This window comes from Lepidochelys olivacea (assembly GCF_965140295.1).
Source record: "Lepidochelys olivacea isolate rLepOli2 genome assembly, chromosome: 11".
NCBI classification, from domain to species: domain Eukaryota; kingdom Metazoa; phylum Chordata; order Testudines; family Cheloniidae; genus Lepidochelys; species Lepidochelys olivacea.
This window is the reverse complement of record NC_140421.1, coordinates 38,716,168-38,742,030: the sequence shown is the minus strand read 5'-3', so window position 1 is coordinate 38,742,030 and position 25,863 is coordinate 38,716,168. Positions and strand designations below refer to the sequence as shown.

At 40.7% G+C, this 25,863-nt stretch overlaps 1 protein-coding gene across 2 annotated transcripts in view; it reads left to right on the top strand.

Moving 5' to 3' along the window:
• The window catches only part of ABCB11 (ATP binding cassette subfamily B member 11), a 74,907-nt gene that overhangs the window by 30,380 nt on the left and 18,664 nt on the right, over positions 1-25,863 (top strand). The window contains exons 13-21 of one of the 2 annotated variants that reach the window (XM_084643574.1): positions 2,430-2,555; positions 5,264-5,467; positions 9,206-9,376; positions 11,686-11,887; positions 12,623-12,698; positions 14,428-14,560; positions 17,093-17,254; positions 23,225-23,329; positions 23,444-23,605. In XM_084643574.1, the coding sequence (XP_084499700.1) occupies positions 2,430-2,555; positions 5,264-5,467; positions 9,206-9,376; positions 11,686-11,887; positions 12,623-12,698; positions 14,428-14,560; positions 17,093-17,254; positions 23,225-23,329; positions 23,444-23,605 (1,341 nt within the window). Of the gene's footprint in view, positions 1-2,429; positions 2,556-5,263; positions 5,468-9,205; positions 9,377-11,685; positions 11,888-12,622; positions 12,699-14,427; positions 14,561-17,089; positions 17,255-23,224; positions 23,330-23,443; positions 23,606-25,863 lie in introns of both variants that reach the window. The other variant, XM_084643573.1, reaches the window with a different exon arrangement.

The following is a 25,863-nucleotide window of genomic DNA, read 5'->3' as shown; positions in this document are numbered from 1 at the left end:
CAAACAGAGGCTGGGGACACCATCCCGGCCTATCCTGGCTAATAGCCATTGATGGACCTATCCTCCATGAACTTCTCTAGTTCTTTTTTGAACCTTGTTATAGTCTTCGCCTTCACAACATCCTCTGGCAAAGGCTTGCTAGCAGGTCCCCCTCAGTCTTCTTTTCTCAAGGCTAAACATGCCCAGTGTTTTTAACCTTTCCTCAGAGGTTAGGTTTTCTAAAATGTTTATAATTTTCATTGCTTTCCTCTGGACTCTGTCCAATTTGGCCACATCTTTAATAAAACATGGTGCCCATAACTGGACACAGTACAGTTGCTGAGGCCTCACCAGAACTGAGTAGAGCAAGACAGTTGCCTCCTGTCTCATACATACAACATTCCTATTAATACACCCCACAATGATATTAGCCTTTTTTGCAACTTGATTATTCATCTGGGTTCATTATTATTGATTTACATTCTTGATATCTTGATTATTATTGATTTACATTCAATTTGTGATTTACAAATATAACCCCCAGATCCTTTCCGCAATACCATTGTTAAGACAGTTATTCTCCATCTTGTACTTGTGCATTTGATTTTTGTTTCCTAAATGTAGACTTTGTACTTCTCTATATTGAATTTCATCTTGCTGATTTTAGACCAATTCTCCTATTCGCCTATTCGTCAAGGTTGTTTTGAATTCTAATCCTGTCCCCCAATAAGCTTGCAACCCCTCCCAGCTTGGTGTCATCCACAAATTTTATAAGCATAGTCTCCACTTCATTATCCAAGTCATTCATGAAAATATTGAATAGTACCAGAACCAGGACTGACCCCTCTGGGACCCTGCAAGATACCTCCCCCAATTTGACAGTGAACAATTGATAACTACTCTTCAAGTATGGTCTTTCAGCCAGTTTTGCACCCACCTTATGGAATGGAAATCTAAACCACATTTCCCTAGTTTGCTTATGAGAATGTCATGTGTGTCAAAAGCTTTACTAAAAATCAAGATATATCATGTCCACCACTTCCTCCCATCCACTAGGCCATTCTTTGACAGGTCAAAGAAGGAAATTAGGTAGGTTTGGCATGATTTGTTCTTGACAAATCCATGCTGGCTTTTCCTTATAACCCTATTATCCTCTAGGTGCTTACAAATGGATTGTTTAATCATTTGTTCCACTATCTTTCCAAATATTGAAGTTAGGCTGGCTGATCAATAATTCCACAGGTCCTCTTTATCCCCTTTTGAAAGGTCGCTCTATGTGTGCCTTTCTCCAGAACTCACCCATTGTCCATGAGTGCTCAAAGATAATTGCTAATGGTTCCGTGATTGCTTCACTTAGTTGTTTAAGTACGGAAGTTGAATTTCATCATGCCCTGCTGACTGATCTATATGTAACTTATCTAAATAGTCTTTAACCTGTTCTTTCCCTATTCTGTCTTGCATCCTTCCCCCTTGTTGTTAATATTAATTAATAGTTAATATTAATTGTGCTGAATATCTGTTTATCATTAAGCTTTCTAGTGAAAACTGAAGCAAAATAGGCCTTAAACACCTCAACCGTCTTGACACCATCAGTTATTAGATCTCCTTCCTTGCTAAGCAGAGGACCTACACTTTCCTTCTTCCTGCTGTCTTGCTCCTAATGTATTTAAAGAATCTCTTCGTATTACCTTTTATGCCCCCTGCTACGTGTAACTCATTTTTTGCCCTAGCCTTTCTGATTTTGTCCCTAGAGGCTTGTGCTGTTCTTTTGTACTTCTCCTTAGCACTTTGTCCATGTTTCCACTTTTTATTGGATTCCTTTTATTTTTCAGAGCTCCTTAATCAATTATACAGTTCTATAAATTTATGCAAAAATAGGCTAGAAGGTAGTAAAACAAAATGAGCGAAGAGATTTTATAATTTAATTCTTCCATTGTTCTGGGGAAGTGCCGTGCATTATACTGTAAAGTGCTAGGAAGAGGGAAAAGAACACTGACTGTATGTCTCTTGCTTCACTGCTGCTGTGGCAAAGTCTGCTTGAAAAGAGTATTATTGGACAAACAAATAAATGCAGCCACTTCTAGACAGAGCAGCATATTAAGTATCATATTATTCTATACAGTATCTTTGGTGCAAACATAACATGTAGATTTTAGCAGGTACTCATAACGCATATACAGCAAATTCTCCTCTAGGGTGTATCCAACTCCTCTTCATTTCAGTGGGAGTCAGACATAACCAACAAAGATCAGAATTTGTCTGTATATCCTTCATGGAAAATAATGCTGTTAACGAACTGTAAAATCAAGCTTTTCAGTTTATTTAAAAATCCTTTGGTTCTCTTTTCCCGTCTTCATTTAAGTTGAAAGCAAAACATGATGATTTCCAGTCCATCTGCTTGGTTTCAGGAATGTTGTAGTTACAATAGATGGTCTCTCTTGTGCTTTCAGATTTTGGATAACCTTAGCATGGTTATTAAATCAGGGGAGACAACTGCTTTTGTTGGACCCAGTGGAGCTGGGAAAAGCACCACAGTGCAGCTCATCCAGCGGTTCTATGACCCTACTGAAGGCATGGTGAGTGTCTTACTCCAGCAGGGCTTCTCTAACCTTATTCACTTTAAAGGGTATCATCATTGTTACTCAAAGATGGGAAGCAGGATTCTGGATTTTTTTAAAAATCCATTCCAAAGAACAGTGACTGAGGAAACGAGCAGGATGCTTTGTTTAGTTCTGTTCTGGAGTCTCCTGAATGATACAATCAGCAATATTTATGGGAAAGAAAAGAAGTTTTTAGTGAGGACAAAAGTGGTTTCCCTACAAAATAAGAATTAAATGCTAAGCTTCAATGAGAACTTCACTTATGCATATAAAAGTCATATTTAGGCTAGGGAATCCAGAAGTGACAAACAGTTTTAAATCCTGAGAAATTTAGTCTTGAGCACTTAATCATTATCCTATAATTAAGGCTAAGTTTTTGTCACAGATATTTTTAGTAAAAGTCACCGACAGGTCTCGGGCAATAAAGAAAAATTCATGGAAGCCGATTACCTGTTGGTGACTTTTACTAAAAATACCCATGGCAAAATGGGGAGCTCAAGTTACTGGGTCCCCACTTAGTGGCTAGGCAGCTGCGGTGGGCCACTGGGAGCTCTGGGGGCCCCCTCCACCCGTGGGGGCTCGGCGCTGCGAGGTTCCCTGGTGCCTGTGGTGGCCAGGAGCTCCAGGGTCCCCCCTATGCCCTGCAGCTCCCAGCCACTGCAGGCTGAAGTCACGGAAGTCACTGGAAGTCACGGATTCCATGGAAAAAATCTTAGCCTTACCTATAATACTGTTACAGTATATGCTGAATGGATTGGCTATGTGTTATTACCAACAAAAGAAATGTTTAATATATAAACATTCTTATTTCATTAACATTTGGCTCCATGGTATAAATCACATAAATGGTGCTCTGTAACGGAACTTAAAAGAGTCAAAGGATGAGTGAAGTATAAACCAATTCTCACTTGGAACCCATTTATATAAAAATCAGTCATATTATGGTGATCTTTCCATAATTTCCTCATGTCCTAGTCATGCTAATAATCAGCATATGCTATTCTCATATCACACCTTTTATCTGAGGATTTGAAAGTGCTTTACAAACTGGAGCAGGATGAAAAACGGGGAAAAAATCCTGGAAAATTTCAAAGTAATTTTTATTTCTTTGGTTTCAAAAGAGAATGGATTTATGTTTGTTCAGTTATCTTTGTGAACATTTTTATCAAAAATGACTGGTTTTGAACATTTTCCTTTTCAAAATGTTTTCGTTTTCATTGTTCCTTTCCCCCTCCCTTTCTTTCCCTTTCCCCCTTTTTTTCCTTCTTCTGTTTTGCCAGTGAAGCAAGGAGGGGGAGAAGGAAAACCAGGAAAGAGAACAGGGGGCAGAGAGGAAAATGTAGAACTGAAAAACAAACAAAAATAACCTAAATTTTCATTTTCCGGTTTTGTAAAAAAGAAAAAAAAACACCCAGAACATTTTTTAAAATCCTTTTTATTTGCAAAAATTTCTATTTTCTAAAGTCCATTTCTCATCCCAAAAACAAATCAATTGAAATATTTCGACCAGCTCTATTACAAGCACTGATTAGTTCTCATAACCAACCCCTGAGATGTAGGTATAAGAAACTGAGGCAAATGAACTAAAATGTCAGTTTGGGGAAAAAAATTCATTCTGAATTAGGATGAAAAGTCAAATGTGAAATTTTTCATGGGAAGTGATTAATCTTTTGATTGTCATAGATTCACAGATTATAAAGCCGGGGGGACCACTGTGATCATAAAGTCTGGTCATAGGATTTCCCTGAATTAATTCCTGTTTGAGCATATTTTTGGCAAAATATCCAATCTTGATTAAAGATTTATATGATACAATATAGCAAACGTAATTGCTTACTTCCCTGAGGGGTGGGAAGCACTCGTCTTCTTGCCGAGTTGAGTCCAGTTTTCTCATTATTTCTTTTTATAGTTTTATTTTTGAATCTATAGTCTGAAGTCCAAATAAGGCTGGTTTTGATCTGTCTGGTACCAGAATTACTCTGGAGTAACTCCATTAGAGGCTGTAGAGTTACAGCAGTGTGAGATCAGCTGCTTTCATAGGTGCCGACGCCGTGGCTGGAGCACCCACCGGGAAAAATTAACTCAGCTCCCTGCCCCGCCCCAGCTCACCTCCTCTCCACCTCCGCCTCCTCCCCGGAGTGTGCTGTGTCCCCGCTTCTCCCCACAGCTCCCAGCGCTTGCCGCCGTGAAACAGCTGTATCACGGTGGCAAGCACTGGGAGGGAGGGGGAGGAGGCAGGGCCGGCTCCAGCGTTTTTACCTCCCCAAGCGGCAAAAAAAAACAACACTTGCCACCAAACGGGAAGGTGGAATCCTGCCTGCCGAACACAGAGGCGGAGTGATGGTGTGGCCGCCGTATTGCCAGAGCCCGACGTCCTGCCGCCCCTTTACATTTGCCGCCCCAGGCACCTGCTTGGTTCGCTGGTGCCTGGAGCCGGCCCTGGGAGGAGCAGGAACATAGCACGCTCTGGGAAGAGGCGGGGCCAGGGTGGGGGTTTGGAGAAGGACTCCAATGGGGCAGGGAGGGGGCAGAGTTTGGGGAAGGGGTTGGAATGGGGGGGCAGGGGCGGGAGGGGGCGGGGCAGGGGTAGAGTCAGGGCGGGGTTGGGGGCGAGTACCCACCAGCACCGGAAAAAGTTGGCACCTATGGCTGCTTTTTCACTTTTAACTGGTGTTCTTCTGTAGGTTACCCTTGATGGCCATGACATTCGCTCCCTTAACATTCAGTGGTTGCGCTCACTGATTGGTATTGTTGAGCAAGAACCAGTCCTGTTTGCTACCACAATTGCAGAGAACATTCGCTATGGCCAAGATGATGCTAGTATGGAAGACATCATCAAAGCAGCCAAGGAAGCCAATGCCTACAACTTTATCATGGATCTGCCACTGGTAAATTTTGCCTGCTAAAGTATTTCATCAGAACTTGATGAATAGTGAGAAAATTCCTCTTCCTTTCTCTCTGCAACCATGATCAGGACTGGAGAATGGAAAACATACTACCTATCTTTCAAAAAGGGGAAAAAGAGGACCCAGGGAATTATAGACCAGTCAGCTTAACTTTGATACCTGAAAGAGATTGGAACAAATGATTAAACAATCAATTTGTAACCACCTATAGGATAATAGGGTTATCAGGAATAGCAAACGATGGATTTGTCAAGAACAAATCATGCCAAACCAACCTAATTTCCTTCTTTGACAGTGTTATTGGCATAGTGGATGGGGGGCAAGCAGTGAACATGATATATTTTGATTTTTAGTAAGGCTTTTGACACAGTCCCACATGACATTCTCATAAGCAATCCAGGGAAATGTGGTTTGGATAAAATTACTATCATGTGGGTGCAAAACTGGTTGAAAGATCATACTAAAAAGTTGTTATGAATAGTTCCTTCTCAAACTGGGGAAAGGTATTTAGTTAGGTCCTGCAGGGGTCAGTCCTGCATCTGGTGCTATTCAATATTTTAATGAATAACTTAGATAATGGAGTGGAGAGCATGCTTATACAATTTGTGGATGACACCAAGCTGGGAGGGGTTGCAAGCACTTTGAGGGACAGGATTAGAATTCAAAACAACCTTAACAAATAGGAGAATTGGTCTGAAATCAACTAGATGAAATTCAATATAGACAAGTGCAAAGGAGCAATGGTCTCAAGTTGCAGTGGGGGAGGTCTAGGTTGGATATTAGGAAACACTATTTCACTAGCAGGGTGGTGAAGCACTGGAATGGGGTACCTAGGGTGGAATCTCCATCCTTAGAGGTTTTTAAGGCCTGGCTTGACAAAGCCCTGGCTGAGATGATTTAGTTGGTGTTGGTCCTGCTTTGAGCAGGGGGTTACACTAGATGACCTCCTAAAGTCTCTTCCAACCCTAATCATCTAGGATTCTAACTACATTTAAGAATTAAAAATCAAATGCACAATCACAAAATGGAGAATAAGTGGTTAGACAATAGTAGTGCTGAAAGGATTTGGGGGTTAGACTGGATCACAAATTGAATATGAATCAACAATATGATGCAGTTGCAAAAAAGACTAATATCATTGTGGGGTGTATTAACAGGAGTGTTGTATGTATGACATGGGAGGCAACTGTCTCACTCTCAGTTCTCGTGAGGCCTCAGCAGCAGTACTGTATCCAGTTATGGGCACCATGTTTTATTAAAGATGTGGCCAAATTGGACAGAGTCCAGAGGAAAGCAATGAAAATTAAAAACTTTTTAGAAAACCTGACCTCTGAGGAAAGGTTAAAAACACTGGGCATGTTTAGTCTTGAGAAAATGAAGACTGAGGCGGGACCTGATAGCAAGTCTGCAAATATGTTAAGGGCTGTTATGAAGAGGACACTGATCAATTGTTCTCCATGTCCACTGAAGGTAGTACAAGAAGTGATGGGCTTAATCTGCAGCAAGGGAGATTTAGGTTAGATAGTAATAAAACTTTCTAACTATAAGGATAGTTAAGCTCTTGAATAGGCTTCCAAGGGAGGTTGTGAAATCCCCATAACTGGAGGTTTTTAAGAACAGATGAGGCAAACACCTGTAAGGGATGGTCTAATTATAGTTGGTCTTGCCTCATCGGGGGAAAAAGGGTATAGACTAGATGACCTTTTGAGAACCCTTCCAGCCCTACAGTTCAGTGATTCTATGGGCAACCTGTTGAGTACTCAAATGGATGGGGAGAAAGCATAGAATGAATGAAAATAATAGAGTTACACACATTCCTTTGAAGTGACTAAATAAGGTGTACTACATGTATTTGGCCACATTTGGGAGCAAAGATGAATACACTCCCCAAGAAACATACACAGAACATTCAGTATCAGGGGAAATCTAGAACTATGTGGTAATAATCAATACATCAAAGAGAGGAAAGGCATATTTTCACACTTCCCAGGTCTGGTTCTGCCCAGGCAAAAAGCTAGTTAGGATCCAGTCCTCGCACTCACCTAAAAGTGTTTCTGAATAGTCTATGAAGAACCTTCCAGCTCCCCACCCTCCTATCTTAATACTATCTGTCATATGGAGGTTCCTCTGCCCCTTAATCCCAACCTCCTAGAGCTGTTGGTTCATCAGGCCCAGTAACCTCTGTGCCCCTAGCTCATATTAATTGGCACATTAGTCCCTACGGATATTATTTAAGTATCTGACTGGCCTAAACTGATTCCTGGACAGGGTTAAAATAGATTCCTTTTGGCCAGGGTTAAAATACAACTAATTTGCTCAGAGGCAAACATTTTATCATCCCAAGCTGCTTTCCTAGGTTCCCAGGTGAAGTAGATAGGCCACGTTAGAAAGACTGTGTAATACACACACAGCTTGCAGTGTCCTTGGCAGTAGAGAAAAGGCAGAATTTGGTTATAAGTGAATATATGGTGTGACAGGGTTGGGCCAGATGGCTATAGGAGAGTAATAGAAGGCAGATATAGTAGCCCCAGGCTAGGTAGGTCCCTTTTCTTTGGGTAAGGTAACAGGGAAGGTTCCAGAACAATCAGGAACCTTCTGGAGATAATTAAGACAGGCTGATTAGAACACCTGCAGCCAATCAAGAAGCTGCTAGAATCAATTAAGGCAGGCTAATCAGGGTACCTGGGTTTTAAAAAGGAGCTCACTTCAGTTTGTGGTGTGTGTGTGAGGAGCTGGGAGCAAGAGGCACTAGAAGCTGAGAGTGAGAACGCAGACAGTTGGAGAACTGAGGTGTACAAGCATTTCAGACACAAGTAGGAAAGTCCTATGGTGAGGATAAAGAAGGTGTTAGGAGGAGGTCATGGGGAAGTAGCCCAGGGAGTTGTAGCTGTCGCACAGCTGTTCCAGGAGGCACTCTAGACAGCTGCATTCCACAGGGCCCAGGGCTGGAACCCGGAGTAGAGGGCGGGCCCAGGTTCCCCCCAAATCCTCCCAACTCCTGGTCAGACACAGGAGGAGTTGACCTGGACTGTGAATTCAGAAAAACGGCCAAGCTGAGGGTTGTCGTGAAGTTCCAAGGGGAGCAAATTTGCCAATAAGCGCAAGACCCACCAAGGTAAAGCAGGAACTTTGTCACAATGGAGATTCTACGCTGGGGCTATAGGACATAGACAAGGCCATATCTGGCTCTCTAGCTCCCAAACTAACTCCACACAAGCTGTGCAGTCACCTAACTCCTGACCTGGACTAAAGAGCGCCCGTGTGCCTGACATTGCTACACTACAGTGATCATCATGAGTCATCTAAGGCCACATGGGTCCCTTCCATCTACAGACAAGCCCAAACTTCTGGAATGTTAGCTGGTGAGCTGCCCACTGGGGAGGGAGAGATGGGTGATTTTCCCCCATGGTGCAGTTCTTGCTGATTGAATTATGCTGGGTCAAAATGAACCTTAAGTTTTATCTGAGTATATAAGTTTGGTTTAGGACTGGTACACATGAGAAGCCCAGTTTGGGAAGAAAAGATTTGTTAAATATGGAGGAGTCTGCTCTACAGTTCTATGAAGGATCTAGAACCCTGCCACACTGTACTTGTCTTCCAAAGGTTGTTATTCATTTTGGGCCTGCTCCCATGGAAATCTGTGAGAGATTTTTACTATTGACATCAATGAGAGCAGAATAGAATTCTTTGTTAATTATTCAATTTTTCCCTTTCACCCAGCAATTTGACACCCTTGTTGGAGAGGGTGGAGGCCAGATGAGTGGAGGTCAGAAACAAAGGATAGCTATTGCTCGAGCCCTTGTCCGAAACCCTAAAATCCTGCTACTAGATATGGCCACATCAGCATTGGACAATGAAAGTGAAGCTATTGTCCAAGAAGCACTTCATAAGGTTTGCTATGTTATATCTGTAATCAGTATTAACGGGACAGAAATACATTTTCAAAGCATTGTGTGGAAGATACTTTTGTACTGTTATAAACTATTGTTTGACCTTTTTTAAAGAATCTCAGCAGTGACAGAGAATTGCTGTTAACATTTTCAATCTAGCTGAAACATTAAAAAAAAATCTGTAGAGCTGTCGATAAAAGTTCTATTAATCCTTTACATTAAAGTTCCAAAATGGGCATTTGAAATTATACACAATAAGAAAGATTTTATATAAATGAGAGCTGATAGTCATTGTGCACAGTCTATCAATATGAAAGTCCACAATGTAGCTTTTCTATGGATTTCAATGGTTGACTATTTTGGAATCAAAATGTGAACATTCATATTTTGAGCTTATATTTCAAAAACCTTTTGCTCAGAAATGCTCCTATTTTTTCCTCAGAAATCAGCTTGATCGTGGGGGGTCCATTTATGAGTGAAAAATTCATGCAATGAGATAAAAATTTTGGCAAAATGGGTCTAACTTAGCATTTGTAGCAAAGTGAAATAACTCAGATTTTAAGTAATTTTGTTTTTCATTATGAATATAAAAAACCTTTTGCCATGAACAAACTGTGATCTCTTTTTGTAAACAGAGGCCAAAATTTTCAAACTTGGTTGCTTCATGTCCAAGGTCTGCTGTGCTGAAGGGGTCACTGAATATCCTCAATGGTTCATGGCCCATAGAGGTCTCAGGAAACTTCACATAAACTTAGGGATTTTTTTTCACAGATCAGATGGCATTTCTTCTCACGAACAACATGGTTGCAATGGATTATCTGAACAAATGTTATCTGTTCCCTTTGTTAGGTCAGGGAACAATGTATCTGTGGGAATGGTGCATTCAGAGCAAGGTAACCATGTCTGCAGAGCATCTGTCAAGTGCCAAACATACTACTGCCTATGATCTGAGTCAGAAAGGGGTGGATCAGTGTGATCAGTCACTCAGGCCCTCATTGCATATCTGATTTCTGCCGAGTGAGGTTACCTAGACTTGGACTTGTTTTAACTTGTAGCTAACAGTTGTGTGAGACTTTGGTCCATGACAGGCAAGGACCTATGATGCTATCAGATGCTTCTTTCACACTAGAGTTAAGGCTTCCTCTGTGCCTTTTTCTTCATTTTGTTTAATACCCTAGCAATTAAGTGCAAGGCCAGGGTGAACTCTGTTGCTTGGACAGGAGCCTGGCAAACTTGCTTTTCAGCTCTGCGGGCTCTTTCCAGGGAACAACCTTGCATTCTTCCCCTAAGCCAAGATCTTTTGCCCCAGCAGGGAGATTGGGTAGTGCACCCAAACATCCAGGGCTCCTAGGTCAAGATGACACTTCTTCCAGAGAGCAAATACAATGCTGCTAGAGTCCAGAAAGTCTCCACAGGGGAAATAATTATGTTTCCAAGCAGACTGTTTAAGAAACTCATCCAAAACAAATATTTTGATCCATTCTCTTGTCCAATTTTGGCTGCCTTTAATCTCTGATGTCTAAGAAGGTGAAGGGGTTGCTCACCAAGGTAACTCTTGCTCTCTGATTATACTGGTTCTCCAGTGCCTCATGGACACTCCTTCTTCTTCTTCTCTACTTCAAAGCTCACGTTCCAAAGCTTCTGGAGTTAGAGAGAAACTGAGGGACAGGTTGAAGAGGCATGTTATTTACATCTTTGATCAGTGGAATATAAGGGTCTAGGGAGCTGAGTGTGACCCCTAACTGCTTAAAAAAGTTTTGTGGTGCACAGATATTGTGGTGATGTGAGCCCTTTACACACCCAGGTAGATTGACTGTATGCTAGGCACATGGTTCTTACAGAGTGGTTCTGAGGAGGCAATAAATTCACAGAGCATGAGTTACCTTGATAAGTGATCCCTTTTCATTGATTGCATGATCATTCTTGAAATCAGAGAGTTCTTATCAGTTTCCATATGCACCTCAGCTCCAGCTTAATTTTACTTTAAAAGCCTTGAACCTTTTAATTACCATTCAAATGAGCATCCATTACCCTTAGATGTCGTATCTTTGGTAATAATTATTTATATAGCACTGCAAATGTATGTGGTGCTCTATAATACGTTCAGAAGTACTTACAGTCCAAGGGCCATGTCCTGAGACATGCTGAGGTCAGTGGGAGAGATTGGTGCTCAGCAGGGGCTTGATCCAAAGCCTATTTAAGTCAGTTTTTTACTTATGGATCATGCTCCAGGTGCTCAGCTCAGCATCTCTCGGGATATCAGGTTGCTGTCCTAATAATAACATTGTTCCTCCTCTCTCCCTCTCTCAGGCTCGCCTTGGGCGCACTGCAATCTCCATAGCTCATCGTCTGTCCACAGTCAAAGCCGCTGATGTCATCATTGGGTTTGAGCATGGAAGGGCAGTCGAGAGAGGAACACATGAGGAGCTACTGGAAAGGAAAGGAGTTTATTTCACACTGGTGACCTTGCAGAGCCAAGGAGACAAGGCACTTACTGAAACAGCAGTGGAAAGCAAGTGTTTTATTTTGTTTTTATGAAGTTAAGTTAAATCCCACAGAACACAGAGCATCTATAGATTCCTTTATCAGTGTTAGTTGATTGTTCTCCTTTGGTTTTTCTCAAGGCTGAATTTTAGCGTCCATAAAAGTGATATATCGATAGCACTGGTCAGAATGTGTTTTTTGCACATTTGTGCTGAGCAACCTTCCTCATACAGATCTGTCAGCATATACCATTTTTGACCCGCAATACACTGGCATTTTATTGACAGTTTGGCCATGTTGTATTAGAAAAACAGACAAATTATGGAGTATGCCAAGACCACCCTATTTGTTTTACTAGTGATCTGAGGCAGAAGTAAAAAGCTAATATAATGACCTGTTGTACTGCTATGAAACAATAGACTGTGATTATCTTTGAGGATGAAAGCATTTCCTGCCACTTAACAACTTGTAGTACCAAAATGTTGAAACACCCTTACTAGCCACACCCACAGTTTCAAAATACGATTGTCATGGGGTTCATATTAAATTTACCTAACTTTACTATGTCAAATAAATTAATATAAAATGTATAGTATTCTAAGGCATAGTGGCAAAGATGAATTGCATTCCTTTTGTTAATGTAATCTACAAAATATTCCAGCTATGAATTGGAGACATTTTTTTGTTTTGCAAATAAACAATTGGTTTAGCTCAATTTTAATACAAACTAAGGAGCTTCTAACATTATATTTTACAATTGCAGGAAATAACTTGCTTGCTATGCCAGACCTTAAGAAAGTCCAGTCTTTTAGCCGTGGGAGCTATCAAGGAAGCTTCCGGTAAGCCTTTAAAACACTGACACCTCTTGATACATTTCCAGACGTTTGTATTCTTTGGTGACTTCCTAAATCACATGATGCTGAGGCTGCACTGCCTTGGATGGTGCAGAACAGGGTGAGAGAATGCTGCAAACACCTTCACTAAAGCACATAGAGGCATAGCAGGTGTGGAAATGTATAGACTGCATACTAAGACATCCAAGCCCATGAAGTCAATGAAACGACTCCTACATTTAGTCTCTCTCCACTCTATGTGCACTCTAATCTTATGGCCTCCTGCTCAAAGGGTGTAGGATTTGGGTGAAAACTGGGGGTGGCCAGAGGTGGATTGTCTTATAGTTCTCAGGGCTCCCTGCTAAGGCACAAAATGACCATCAGGCAAGACAAGTTTTACTCCTGCTTTACAACAGTACATGAGGCTGGGAATTAGCACTTGCATCTACTCACATTAATAGCTTACTCTCTTGCACTCATACAGCAGACCTTGGTTTATGCAAGTGCAGGATCGGGGGCTTTAATTTGTGTAGCCATTTATGTTGACTATACAAGCCTTCTCATTCATCTTATACTATACTGACTGATGAAGATGGCCACTCTGTTGAAGATATAAGACCAAACCCTGCCCTGTGTTGCATAGGTAGTGGAAGATGGTATCCAGTACCTCTTCATCCCACACTGAAGGCAGTCAGGATTCTGGCATAATGTTTTCATATTTATGTACGATGTCCATGCATATATTCATATGCGTACTCTAGTTAAATCAGTCCAATAACGTGGAAAAAATTACTTGCTGTGGAATGTATTGATACATTTGAGGAATCTTGACATTCTGTCTGAGAAGATACATCTTAGTGTTAACACACAAGGGCATTTTTGTTACCAGTTCTACCCAGGATCAAGCATTAAAGATTATAATCAATGGGCCAGATCCTGAGTGGAGCAGCCAGCCCCAGATGCCATTCACCTTAATGGGAGTTGTGGGTACTCAGCTGATAATTTAGAAATAGATTACAAAGAAACCAATACTCCTCTCTTCTGCATTGCTATCGAAACATTTATGAAAAATGACAGCAGGGTCTGCTTGGATTTCACAACTCACTTCTGTCTCTGTCAAATCCTCTTTCTATACAACAAATTTTGTTTACTTTAGACAGGGATGATTCAGACGACACTGCCAAAGTAGCAGTTGTAGACTGGGGCACCCTACTGTCACGGATAGGTGGAAAATTACAGTATGCTGTTGAGTGCTCATGCTCCAGTACTGTGCCTGTGGAGTACAGCTACTGTGTAGTGACTGAGGGTCCTGTGGTGAAACTGACTAGAGTACCTTGCGGGCGCAGAATACCTCCACTTTTCTGTGGCCTTGGCAAACGTATTGCAAGTTTAACAGGAAACACCCAACCACTATTTCCCTAATTTCCCCACAAATACAAGCTGGAGTTTTAGATCTAAGAGAACAAGGTGCAGTATATGAACCTGAATAGAAGTATCTATGTCTGTTGTGGAATTCCTCCTTCCCATAGTTTAGGAGACTGAGGAAGATGGCAGCATGAAAGGCAATTTTAGGCCTTTGCAGTCATAGAGTTTGCAGGAGTCGTCAGCTTTGCTTCAACAAGCTCTGATTTCAGGCTCTGATATAAGCCAGGATAAAAACTGACCCAGTCTTCAAAACACATATTGTGTCATTCAGCCCATGAAGAACAGACCTTCTCACCTTTCTGTTTCACAGAGCTTCAGTTCGACAGCGTTCCAGGTCTCAGCTCTCTAATGTAGTACCAAGCCATCCATTATTAATCACTGCAGACCAGTCAGACGCTGTGTATCAAAAGTATCAATATGAAGAAGGCACATCTACAGAAAAGGTCAGACATCATCATTCATTATTAGATTGCTGATAGATAAAGCATGTTTTTACATCTTTTGGCCCTGATAATAATATACAGATAAGTATTTCTGTTATAGGTGGTTGTTGGTAGATATAGCATCTTGCATGTATCCTTTTTTATATTTAAACAAAGATATTACTCCAGGCCTCTACTCTCTCTGAGGTAAGTGCTGCATTGGATGGCACCTAGTACGTATATAGCCACATGCAAAGCCTTACACAGAGTAAGTCTGGCGATCTGGCTGTAGGGGAGGTTGAAGTGAACATATAAAAGCAGGTACAGGTTACATGAGGGGAAATGCTCATTTTGTGGAGTATAACAGTTGCTCAGAGGTAGAAATTGCACTGTTTGTTCATTATGGAGCAAGTACCCAATATCTGTGGACACGTGGTAGTCCTTAGACAGTGTAACTGGGGCTTCATTCTGAGACCACTGAAGTAAATGGGAAAGTCTTGGTGACATCACTGGGCATTGGATCGGTCTCCTGGTGTGGTTCAGCTGCATGGAAGATCAGGGCAGGATGCCTTAAAATGGCCAGTTCAGAACTAACTATTCAGGAATATGCACAGTGGTAATTTACAACCCGCCCTGAAGCTGCCAGCATCAATTCCAAGCACTTCATCAGCTCTGTATAGGGCAGTGTGGAAAGTGGCACTGTTGCTCCCAGCACCGTGCCAGGGTAAACAGAGGACTTTGGCTTTCACCAACCCATAGGAAAAAGGAAAAAATAGAACATTCGTCTACCCCTCCTCCCTTGTATTTCTGGTGAAAAGATGTGCAAAAAGGTCCATTTCCAGTAAATTGAGCTGAAATAAATGAGCAGGGCTCAGCACAGTAAGTGTTGTAATAGCCATTCTCTCCTAAATCAAAGAATAAGGTAGGGAATCATTTGATGATGAATCTTCTGCACTTACTAGGAGTAATTATGAGCATTCTTGCACCTGGCATGCAGACAATTCACATAATGTGAGGTGAAATTAGTGTATAACTCTGAGGCCTCCTTTTTGTTCTAATTGTAATGTATGCCTATTCATCCCCCACACAGTGTCTACTCAATGCCTACAACCACAGTGTTTTGAAATACTACTTAAGAATTTGCCATGAACAATACAATAAGTCACCTTGAGAGGAAATAATTTGAGGGCTCTGTAATGGCTCTTGCAGCCCTAGTGTTCTGGAGGGAGGAGAAGGTGAACTGCTTGAACGGCGGTGGCTGGAAGCATAATGCCAGCATAGGGAAGCAGCAAGCGTAAAGATCTTCTTGACCCCGGGTGTAACTCCACTGGAGTCAGGGAAGTTACCCCAGGGATCCATGTCCCATTGTCTCCTGACATGTTGGAGGGAATGTGTTCTGAGGCACACCTGTGACAGCAGGGCCCACCAGGGAGCACAAGGCACTCTTATTAGGGCTGTTTCCTGTGCAAGGATTATGGAAAGAAAGTGGCTCCCTCTCTGCACTTTTTCTTATGGCCACTGAAGCCCTAAGTGTGGCAATTATATAATTAAGAGGCATGCCAACATTCTACTATTGAGTAAGGATTTTACTACCAGTGAGTGGCAGAGAGAGATTCCTATAAAGCCTATTAAATACCAGTTTGAAAGAAAATGTATACCATAGAAATGAAGTGTCTGTGTCTGTGTTCATTTTAATACTTCCCAAAAGAATTTCAGCTTGTTTTTCAACCTTTCCATCATGATATTTCTCTAAAAAGCCTAGGCCTCTCTTGAGCACTGAATCCTACGAAACCATGTGGAAGTTTCAATCCAGATCTATGAGTGGATGGCTCAGCTGGGAGCACACAGGTTTTCTGTACCTCCCTCTTGGCTCTGCTTTCAGAACTAGGAAAACCTAGGACCACCATTGCCTAGGCCTTCTGGCTCGGTCATATTTGCTCATAATACAAGTTGTAGCTGAGAGAGAGAGAGAGTTATCTGGTGATCTGAATACAGAGAGTATACTTATGCTCCCAAGAACAATGGGAGCCCCTGTGTGTGGCTCTTACTAACTTCTACACAGTAGTAGGAGGTGAGCTGCCTCTCTGGCACTGTCCCTTCCCCTTCTAGGCCCGAACAGAAGACTCTCCATAGAGTCAGGGTTTCCACAGGTTATGGGGACTGTGCAGGCTGGGGCTGGGAGTGGAGGCTTAGTGATAGGGGGTATAGGGGCTACACTTCATTCCAGCACCAGCCACTCAAATATTGCCCGGGAAATACACTCTGTGTATGGTTTGGGGGTGTTGATTGTCAGCCTGCTCAGAAGCAACACGACTATGATGCAACTCTAATAAAAACACAATTTAAAAAAAAATCTGACCATGGTGAAGTAGCATGCTGAAGCTATAGTGTCTGGAAATTATCTGCAGATGTGCAGTGCACAGGTCTGAGCAGGATCACATGAGCTGTGAAGTGGAGCTTACTAAAGGAACCCTAATGTGGGGAGATGAATCTCTGATCGGTGTCATTGAGGGAATGTTTATGCTTCATAAATCAAATATATTTTGTTAGCAGACATTTGAGGAGGAAGAAGAGGAAGTGGAGCCTGCACCAGTCACCAGGATTTTGAAATACAATGCTCCTGAGTGGCCTTATATGTTGTTTGGATCCGCTGGTGCAGCTATGAATGGGGCAGTCAATCCACTCTATGCTCTATTATTCAGTCAGATTCTTGCGGTAAGTCATGCTAATATTTTAAAATTCATCAGTAGGGTTGGTTATTACTCTTACACATTTAGAGCTTATAGCAGGCAACAGTGGATGAACAAATGGAGACAGGAACTACTAAATGCTAATCTCAGTGCTGACATTGTCATCTTGGGCGAGTCTTTTAACCTCTCTGCCTTATCTTCTGAGTCAGGCAAGTGGGGATAATCCTTCTTACCTACCTGAGCAGGGTGATCTGATGAGGAAGAACCTGTTCCTGCTCTAGTCTATTGTACATAGCTTCGTATGCCACTCCCATCACCATAGTATTTAATCAACTTTGCAGAAGCATGTTACGCAATGTGACTAATATCTGTCAAGTGTGGTGCCTTCTTTCTGTCAGCCTCTTCCTAAGGGGAAAAAAGTGTGTGTGCAGTGTAACATAATGTGTTGGTATCTTGGGGTGTTTTGTATCAGTATATTCTGCTCTGTGCTCGCATAAGAGGTAGCATAGTCAGAGAAGTGTGTCTTACACTTGGAACAGGAGACGGTGAGGTTTGTTATGGTTTCTACAGGAGTTTGTTCCACAGCCTTGGACCGACCCCCAAGAAAGCTCTATCTCCTGCTCAGATGAGCTTTACCTAATTAATTAGGGCATGATTCATGGTCTTTCTGAAGTATATGAAAATCCTGCTATTGACTTCAATAAGACGATGATTCAGGCTCTAATTTATTTGTTCATGTTTGTAAAGTACTCTGTATGTGGAAACTGTTAGTGTTAATTGAATTGTTTCAAATACCATTTTTTTCAGGTAAAATGAAAAAAAATGTGAGAAAAATATCTACAACAAAATATTATTTCCCTTTTTAATTGTTTTTTAATCTGTCCTTTACTCTCAGCAGGAATTCACCTGTTACATGAATGTACTAACAGAGACAGGACCCAGGACTCTTGGCTTACTTAGCATCCACTCAGTGAAGATCACAGCTAATACAAATTCCTGTCTAGAAAATATATTACTGGGAAAATGGGGCCCAATCGCTGCTAAACCGTACTTATCTGTGTAGTTCCACAGTTCTCCTCCCATGGAAAATCAGTGGTTTTCAGGATCAGGCCTATATTTTGACCACAAGTGTCAAAATGTAATAGAATATAGAGCAAAATTAAAACACATCAGAATATGAAAATACCTTAAGGCTCTGGGCCTGAGCTTTTCCTGCAAGGTAGTGAGCACCTTGATCTCCCTGGATGAATTCCTCATCTATAAGGATTGGGTCCAATGGGAGCTGAAAATGCTCAGCACTTTGCATCCTTGAAGAATTAGGCCCCAAATGAGATACTTTAACAACCAACAGCCATGCTTTATTATCCATAGCCCTAAAATGTTTTTGCTGTTTTAGTGCAGGGCCAGGCAGACAGCCTGCTAATAGATGGAGCACACACCCTTCTCCAAGCGCTGTATGAATATCCTCACTGATGATGGTGATAGGCATGTTGGCTTGTGCTGGAGGAGAAATAAACTCAGGGAAGGGGGAGAAAACACATTTGTGAGTAGAAGAAGCCAAATCTAGGAGAAAGAGAGAAATGTTATTTGGAAAGTTCTCAGATGTTGCTATAAAAATAGACTGAGATTAAAAGAAATGAATCATAAAAAATAAAAGTGCCAGACAATATATTTAGAAAGAAGCCAGTTCATGAGTGCAGCAGAGACCATTGCTGCAAGCACAGAGCTGGCTTGTTCTACTTACATTACAAATAATAACAGTGCTTCTGACACACGAGCAAATAGCCCCCCTTCCATCCCAGCTGCACTGGCATCTACATAGTGGAATTTGTGAGAAGGGGGGTGCAGAGGTTCTGCACTATGGTCCCATTTCTGGTGAGACCTTCTGCATGTGCTTAAGTCTCAGTTGAGAAGAGCACTTATCCATGTGCTTACATCCCACTGACTGCTCTGGAATCAGGACCTGTAACAGGAACCCCAGATTGAATTGTGATTGGCTTTGCCAGCATTCCCCCTTGGGCCCCTGCAGAGTGCATGCTGCAGGAGTAACACTGCAGCCCTTTAACTGGGAGCAGATTGCATTCTCCTGTGTGCTCATCTAGCTTTGCCAGCTGGTGAGGAAAGGAAGCATGGCTATGACCCTCCCCTCAGAACATCTTCCTTGCAGCCTTTGGAGAAGCTTGCACCTGCACTAATATGGGAAGCAGTGGCATGACTTTAGCCAGCGTGGATGGCAAATGATGCAGAGTTTAAGGAAGGGAAGGTGCTTTGCACTCACTCCTTTCACTTGCACAGCTGGGGCTGGATCCTGCCCTATTGAAAATTTGTCATTTTGACTCCAATGGGAGGAGGATCAGACTTCTGGTCGCGGTCACCTATCATCTAGCCCTACAGAAGTAGTCAACTCAAATATATTTATAGCGTGTTTCAGTATAAATACTTACAGGAATGCACTCTTGTGCATTTGGGAAAATTTCAAACTCTTTCCCCTCATTTAGAGCTCTCATTAATTCTGGAAAGTAAAGTATACTTTAGCCTGTTTCAGAGCCATGTACTCTGATCCATAACACACTGTTAGTTTTATAAATTTATATTTCTGTTCCTTCAATAGACATTCTGCTTCTACCATTTCAGATGAAGAAAGCTGGTTCCGAGAGCAATTGTAACATTAACACCTGCTGTGTGAGGATGATCTGTTCTCACACTTGCTGCGTTTTGTGCTGGTTATATGCACAAAATGTCCATTTTTATGAAGCATTTTTCATCCCATTTATATAAAGTTTAGACATATATTATGCGCTTATAATTCCATGTGGTGCAAGGCTACAGAAAAAGACTAGAACTAAGAGCAATTAGGTCTGTGTTCTAATCTAGGTTCAGAGTGGGACATAATTTATTTGAGTCACTGACTTCAGCTTCTTGTGTCTCATTCAGCTCAGGTGTAAAACGGGACTAAATCCTATTGAGAAACAGATGCTAAATCCTAAGGTTTATCTTTCCAGCTATATAAATTACAAATATTTCCGAATATTGCTCACAGCCTGACAAATTAAGGATAAAATGAGCTATGTTGCATCAAGGGGACAAGAAGTGCAGCAGATGCACCCTTATATATCATGCTCTTATTATGATGGATTAATGAGAAGAGATTACATAAAAAAATGGGTGTTATTTTTTTAAATAAATGAAATTAAGTGTGGCCAAGTCATATGCTTTACTGTTGAAAGGTAATGGCAGAGCACAGACATTTGGAGCAGACTTTAATCTCTCAACACTAAATGCGAACCAGGCATCATCATTTTGGATTTTGCAGGGTTTAGTTTGTTGCCAGGGAGCTGATACTGAAAGTTAAAAATTACTTTGAAGAGGCTTTGCCAGTGGAAAATAACCATCTCTATGCAATTCCTATTCAGTTCCTTTCAAACAATTTTTATACACCACTTCTGAACTATAAATACATCGGGTGGCCTTTTAAGATGAAGGCTTAAATGTATTTTGTGGAATTTTATTTGTTGCATCTGTAACTAAGAAGAAAATTCCAGCAGCCCTTTCTATTGTCAGCTATTTAGTTGCAAGAATTTAGGACAGTTCAGATGTAAATCTTAAAGGTCAAATCTGCAAGCTATTTTTAACCACTCCCAAGAGCTAAACATGTTGCTCTCTTGGAGGATTGGCAGATGTATAGTAATTTGACTTGTGAACCCCAGTTAGAATATTAGAACTATTGTCATTTTAGCAGAGAAGTCCAAACACAAGCTACCTACGAGCAGTAAAATAATTAACTGGTAGGTATTGCAACGGACAGTGACTCCTATGAACTGGAACTGCTGAAAGATGACTAGTGAGATTAGGACCATTACTTCATTGGCAATCAGTTTAATAGCAGTAGATAAAAAGATCAGACATAAAGAGAAGAGATAAAAGAACAGCATTTGGGAGGGGAAAATATTCCTAATTTGAGCTCTGGACATTTTTTCTAATGGATTCTCTTCCCAACCCACACTAAGAAGAGAGTGACTTATTTTCACGTTGGTTTAACAACACGTGGGACCTGAGTTCTCCCTTTGAAACATGCCTATATCTTCCATTAGCAGAATCAATGACAGCTGTTCATGTGTACCAAAGGGAAAATTATCCTGATTTGAAAGTATGTACTTGGAATATAAGTACTTGATTTTGTACCTCCCAATGAGCCAACAGCTGTCATAGATTATATGAGTGTTAAGGGAGTTGCTCTATTATTGCTTTACAGAAAGAAGAGAGTAATTGAGTCCACTAATCTTTTCCACAGCCTTGTGACTTCAGCCAGTATTCTCTGGATCACTATCACACCCCCCTTACCCTTTTCCAGAGTCGGGCGGAGAATTGTTTTGGATGTAATTAGCTACGTGCAGCAAATGGTATTACGCTCCGTGACTGCACGTAATATCTTTTGCCTCTGTTTTTATTCTCATTAACCTTATAGCAAGGGCCTTAACCAGGAAGAAGAGGCCAGACAAGGAGGGAGAAAATTTGTTCTTCTTAACCTCTGATGATAGGACAAGAAGCAATCGGCTTAACTTTCTAACTGTCAAGGTGGTTAAGCACTGGAATAAATTGCCTAGGGCAGTTGTGGAATCTCCATCATTGGAGATTTTTAAGAGCAGGTTAGACAAACACCTGTTACGGATGGTCTAGATAATACATAGTCCTGCCATGAGTGCAGGGGACTGGACTAGATGACCTCCTGAGGTCCCTTCCAGGCCTATGAGTCTATAATTCTATGACTTAGTTTAGGAAAATAAGAACTGCCATACTAATCTTAACAATGCCATCCAGTAGCCTGTCACTTATAGTGTGGCCAGTATGCGATGCTTCAGAGAAAAGTGTAAAACGCACATAAAGGGTAATTATTCCATGGGAAAATTTCTTCCAGCATTGAAGCTTGTTGCTTTTCAGTAGCAATTGAGGTGTATGGTTTTGTGGATAATTTCTTGTTCATTGGACACACTGTAGTAACTGTAGAGAGAGTACAAACGATAGCATGCCCTCAAGCTTTAGGCTGATACTTATGAGTTTGCAAGAGTACAATAAGGATCATTCACTTTTGCTTTTATTATACAGCGAGATGGTCCTGAACTGGACTATTGGATCCAAACCCCCTTGATCTTTGAGAAGATCTGGATTTGGATCCACGCTTTGTGGCTGAGATCCCTCTCTACAAAGTACATCCAAAGTAGAACTTACTTCAGACCATGATCTGGATCTTATCCTTACACCTCAGGCTTCTCTCTTGTTATATTTGAGAGTCTGGCTCTTCACAAGCAAGCTGTCATAAGAGACTGGGAAGTTGGGACTTTAAATAAATGCAACCTAACTCAGAAACTAAAACATTTAGCAAATTTATAAGGCCGTTTTGTGCTCTAAGCTTGTCATATAAATCAACAGAAATCAAATGAAACCCATCTACTGAAACTGTGGTGTTTTGCACCTGGATTTCTCCTGGGGGTCTCTGTGAAAATCACAGAAACTCATAGTCAGACCATTCAGGTTTTCTAAAGGCAAGACCACACCCCAGGACCCAGCCCTTAATATAGAATAGAATATTAATATAAATGTGAGTAATGCAGTGAAATGAAATCCATGTCCATTCAAAATTTTAAAAGATTCTAAACAATTGGTTAAAATTTCTCCAGTATGTTTAGACTGATTCTGTTTATTTATATAGATGTACTGTAGTTCCAATTGTTTGTGAAATAATCAAGTAGTAAAGACTGGTTGAATTTTAAATCTAAATATACAGGGCACCAATCAGCATAAGTGTTTTGATTCCTTAATCTTATGAATTTATACCAACTGAAGATATGGCCCATGATGTTTTCATCTGACCGAGATCTTTAGGGGCTGACGTGAAAACTTTATACTGTATTTCACTGGCATAGACAAATTCTGCTCACCTTGTTCACACTACTACCATTGACAATCTAATGTTATGACATTCTTTTTTTTTCAAAAGACCTTTTCTATGCCTGATAAAGAAGAGCAAAGAGCACTGATCAATGGCATCTGCCTACTTTTTGTTGTTGTTGGAGCTGTATCATTTTTCACACAGTTCCTGCAGGTAATGGCAATTTGTTAAACTTCTGCTTTGCTAGTTTCTTTTTCTGTTCATGTCTGGCCGTGTGTGCATGTGTGTGTTTTGTATAATAAGTGTATTTGTTCTTATGCATACCAGGGATACACATTTGCAAAATCTGGTGAGTTGCTTACAAGACGGTTAAGGAAAATTGGTTTCCAAGCTATGTTAGGGCAAGAGACTGGTTGGTTTGATGACCACAGAAACAGCCCTGGTGCCTTGACTACAAGACTTGCAACAGATGCATCACAGGTTCAAGGGGTAAGAAACCACATATTAGGAATTCTTTTGCTCCATGCTAATTGCTGCATTACTATGGTATGTGATGTCACAAGAATTATATAGTGTGTAAATAGTAATATAAATATATATCTAATCTCATGGTTTCTACTTTCACTTGGTCTAGCTAAGCCATTTCCAATGTGTGCACTGTCTATCATAGACTGGCACAGCAATTAGTTACTCTCCATATAAAGAACTAAATGCAGAACTAGAGCCAGATCCTGCTGTCCATTGTACCAGTGTAAACAGATCAATGCCATAAAAGCCAGTAAAGTTACCACAAGTCACTAATATAACAGAAAGAAGCATTCAGGGTATAATCTTTAATTTCTCATTCCTGAAGGTGGAATTTTGCCATAATCACTAAATGCATATTTCTGAAACATATCACAGTCATTTTCAACCCAAATTTATCAATAGTAATATCATTGATTAAACAGCATTTTCGGACTGATGTAGAGTTTATTACATGTGGCTGTTGTGATTTATGCTAACAATCCACTTCAGAAAAACACTCCCTACTACTACATGGTATGTCATTTTGGGATCAGTCTCAGACTGGCATGGACTAATACTGCAGATGTAATGCTCTTATTTTGGGGGAAAGGCTGCCTGTTAGCACCGTATTCTAGCACCCCCTACTGGTTGAAGGTGTGTGCTGCTGAGTTATGTGTGTGGTCAACCTTAGCTCTGATACTTGGCTCTAAAGCAAGTAATTTTGTTTCTACAAACACAAAAAGCAATGTATGGACTTTTTTGTTACTGATATTTAACTGGTTATAGGAGTTTTTCTGGACTTTTTTCCTCCTTGGAGTTTTAAGGAATTTAAAATAAGAATGAGACAGAAAAAAGAAAAAGTTGCAGCCTACGGCTTCCTGTCAGCAGCAAGCAGTTGGCATTTCCCCAGCACCTCAGAAAGCAGCAGCCATCTCCCTCCCCCTTCTTACAGTTACCTTAAGTTGCAAACACTTACAGGTTCCATTTTAATTTGCATGCACAGACTTCTTAACACCAACTCTGCCTTACAGTAGCTGCATAAGAGAAGGCTTTATTCCAGGCTAAAGCAGTATTCTCTGAAGAGTCCAGTTACTGCACTCTACACAAATAACAGAGCTGTGAATGACAAAGCCAAAAACTTTTCCCAACTCTTGGGTTTAGTTTCAGTTCCGTTATTAATAAGAGGTCAAATAATGGAGCTCAACTGGAATTTATTAATCAATGATGATTAGTGAAGGATTAACACAACACAATACAGAATATAGAAAGGAAAGCTATGGTTATCAAACCAATCTGGAAGCTGGACAAGTTACTGCAGCTCAATTCACTCCTAAGTCCCAGAAACTCTGCTCTTTATATACCAACTTGTTCAAGACAAGGAAAAATCCTTTCCCTTTTTGATCTAGTGGAGGAGATCCTTTTATGCTATTTCAGTTTACCTAATAAATGAGCTAAAGACATCTGTAATTTATGTTCTTTTATGGTATCTTAGCTTATCTGTCCTGATTATAGAAAACACCTGTGGCAACAAGTAATTCTTAATAAGCTAAAGGCATCTCTCAGTGGGTCATTATCTCATCAATCACTGCGACATTATCTCATCAATTACAAGTGGACCCCTACTGGACATCTGGACATATTTTTCATAGGTCAACAGGCTCAGGGTAAAAATATTATACACATTCCTCCACTTGGTCACACACTAAATTTAACCTAAATACAGAGTCTCTAGAATCATAGGTACAAAAACTAGAATCATAGATACAAAACACTTAAGTTTATGCACAAAGGCTTATGGGGTTTTATATACAAAGACTCACAGGGAGTTTGATTCATTTGCTAACAGTCCAACCTTTTCTACCTAGATTACCAATTATGGCAATACTAAACTACTTGATTAGGTGTTTATATGAGGTTCTAGTTAATGCATTCAGGAAGGATTTATCTTGTTTTAACAAAATATGCAAGCAACAATACAAAATGAACACAACTAAACCTAACACTATTTGTAAAACAATTAATACTTTAAAGGTAACTTCTCTCCATATAGTAGAAATAATTAGGTCCAAGTCACCATTATATATTAAATCTTCTACATCTGTATACATGTTATTGCTAATTTGAACAACATGGGTATTTTTTCAACTAGTAATGCTTTTATAGTTAAGGTCAGTGGATCAATAATATGTAATTTTCAAGATTTTTTTATTGGTTGGGTTCACTTCGAATAATAGTTTCAT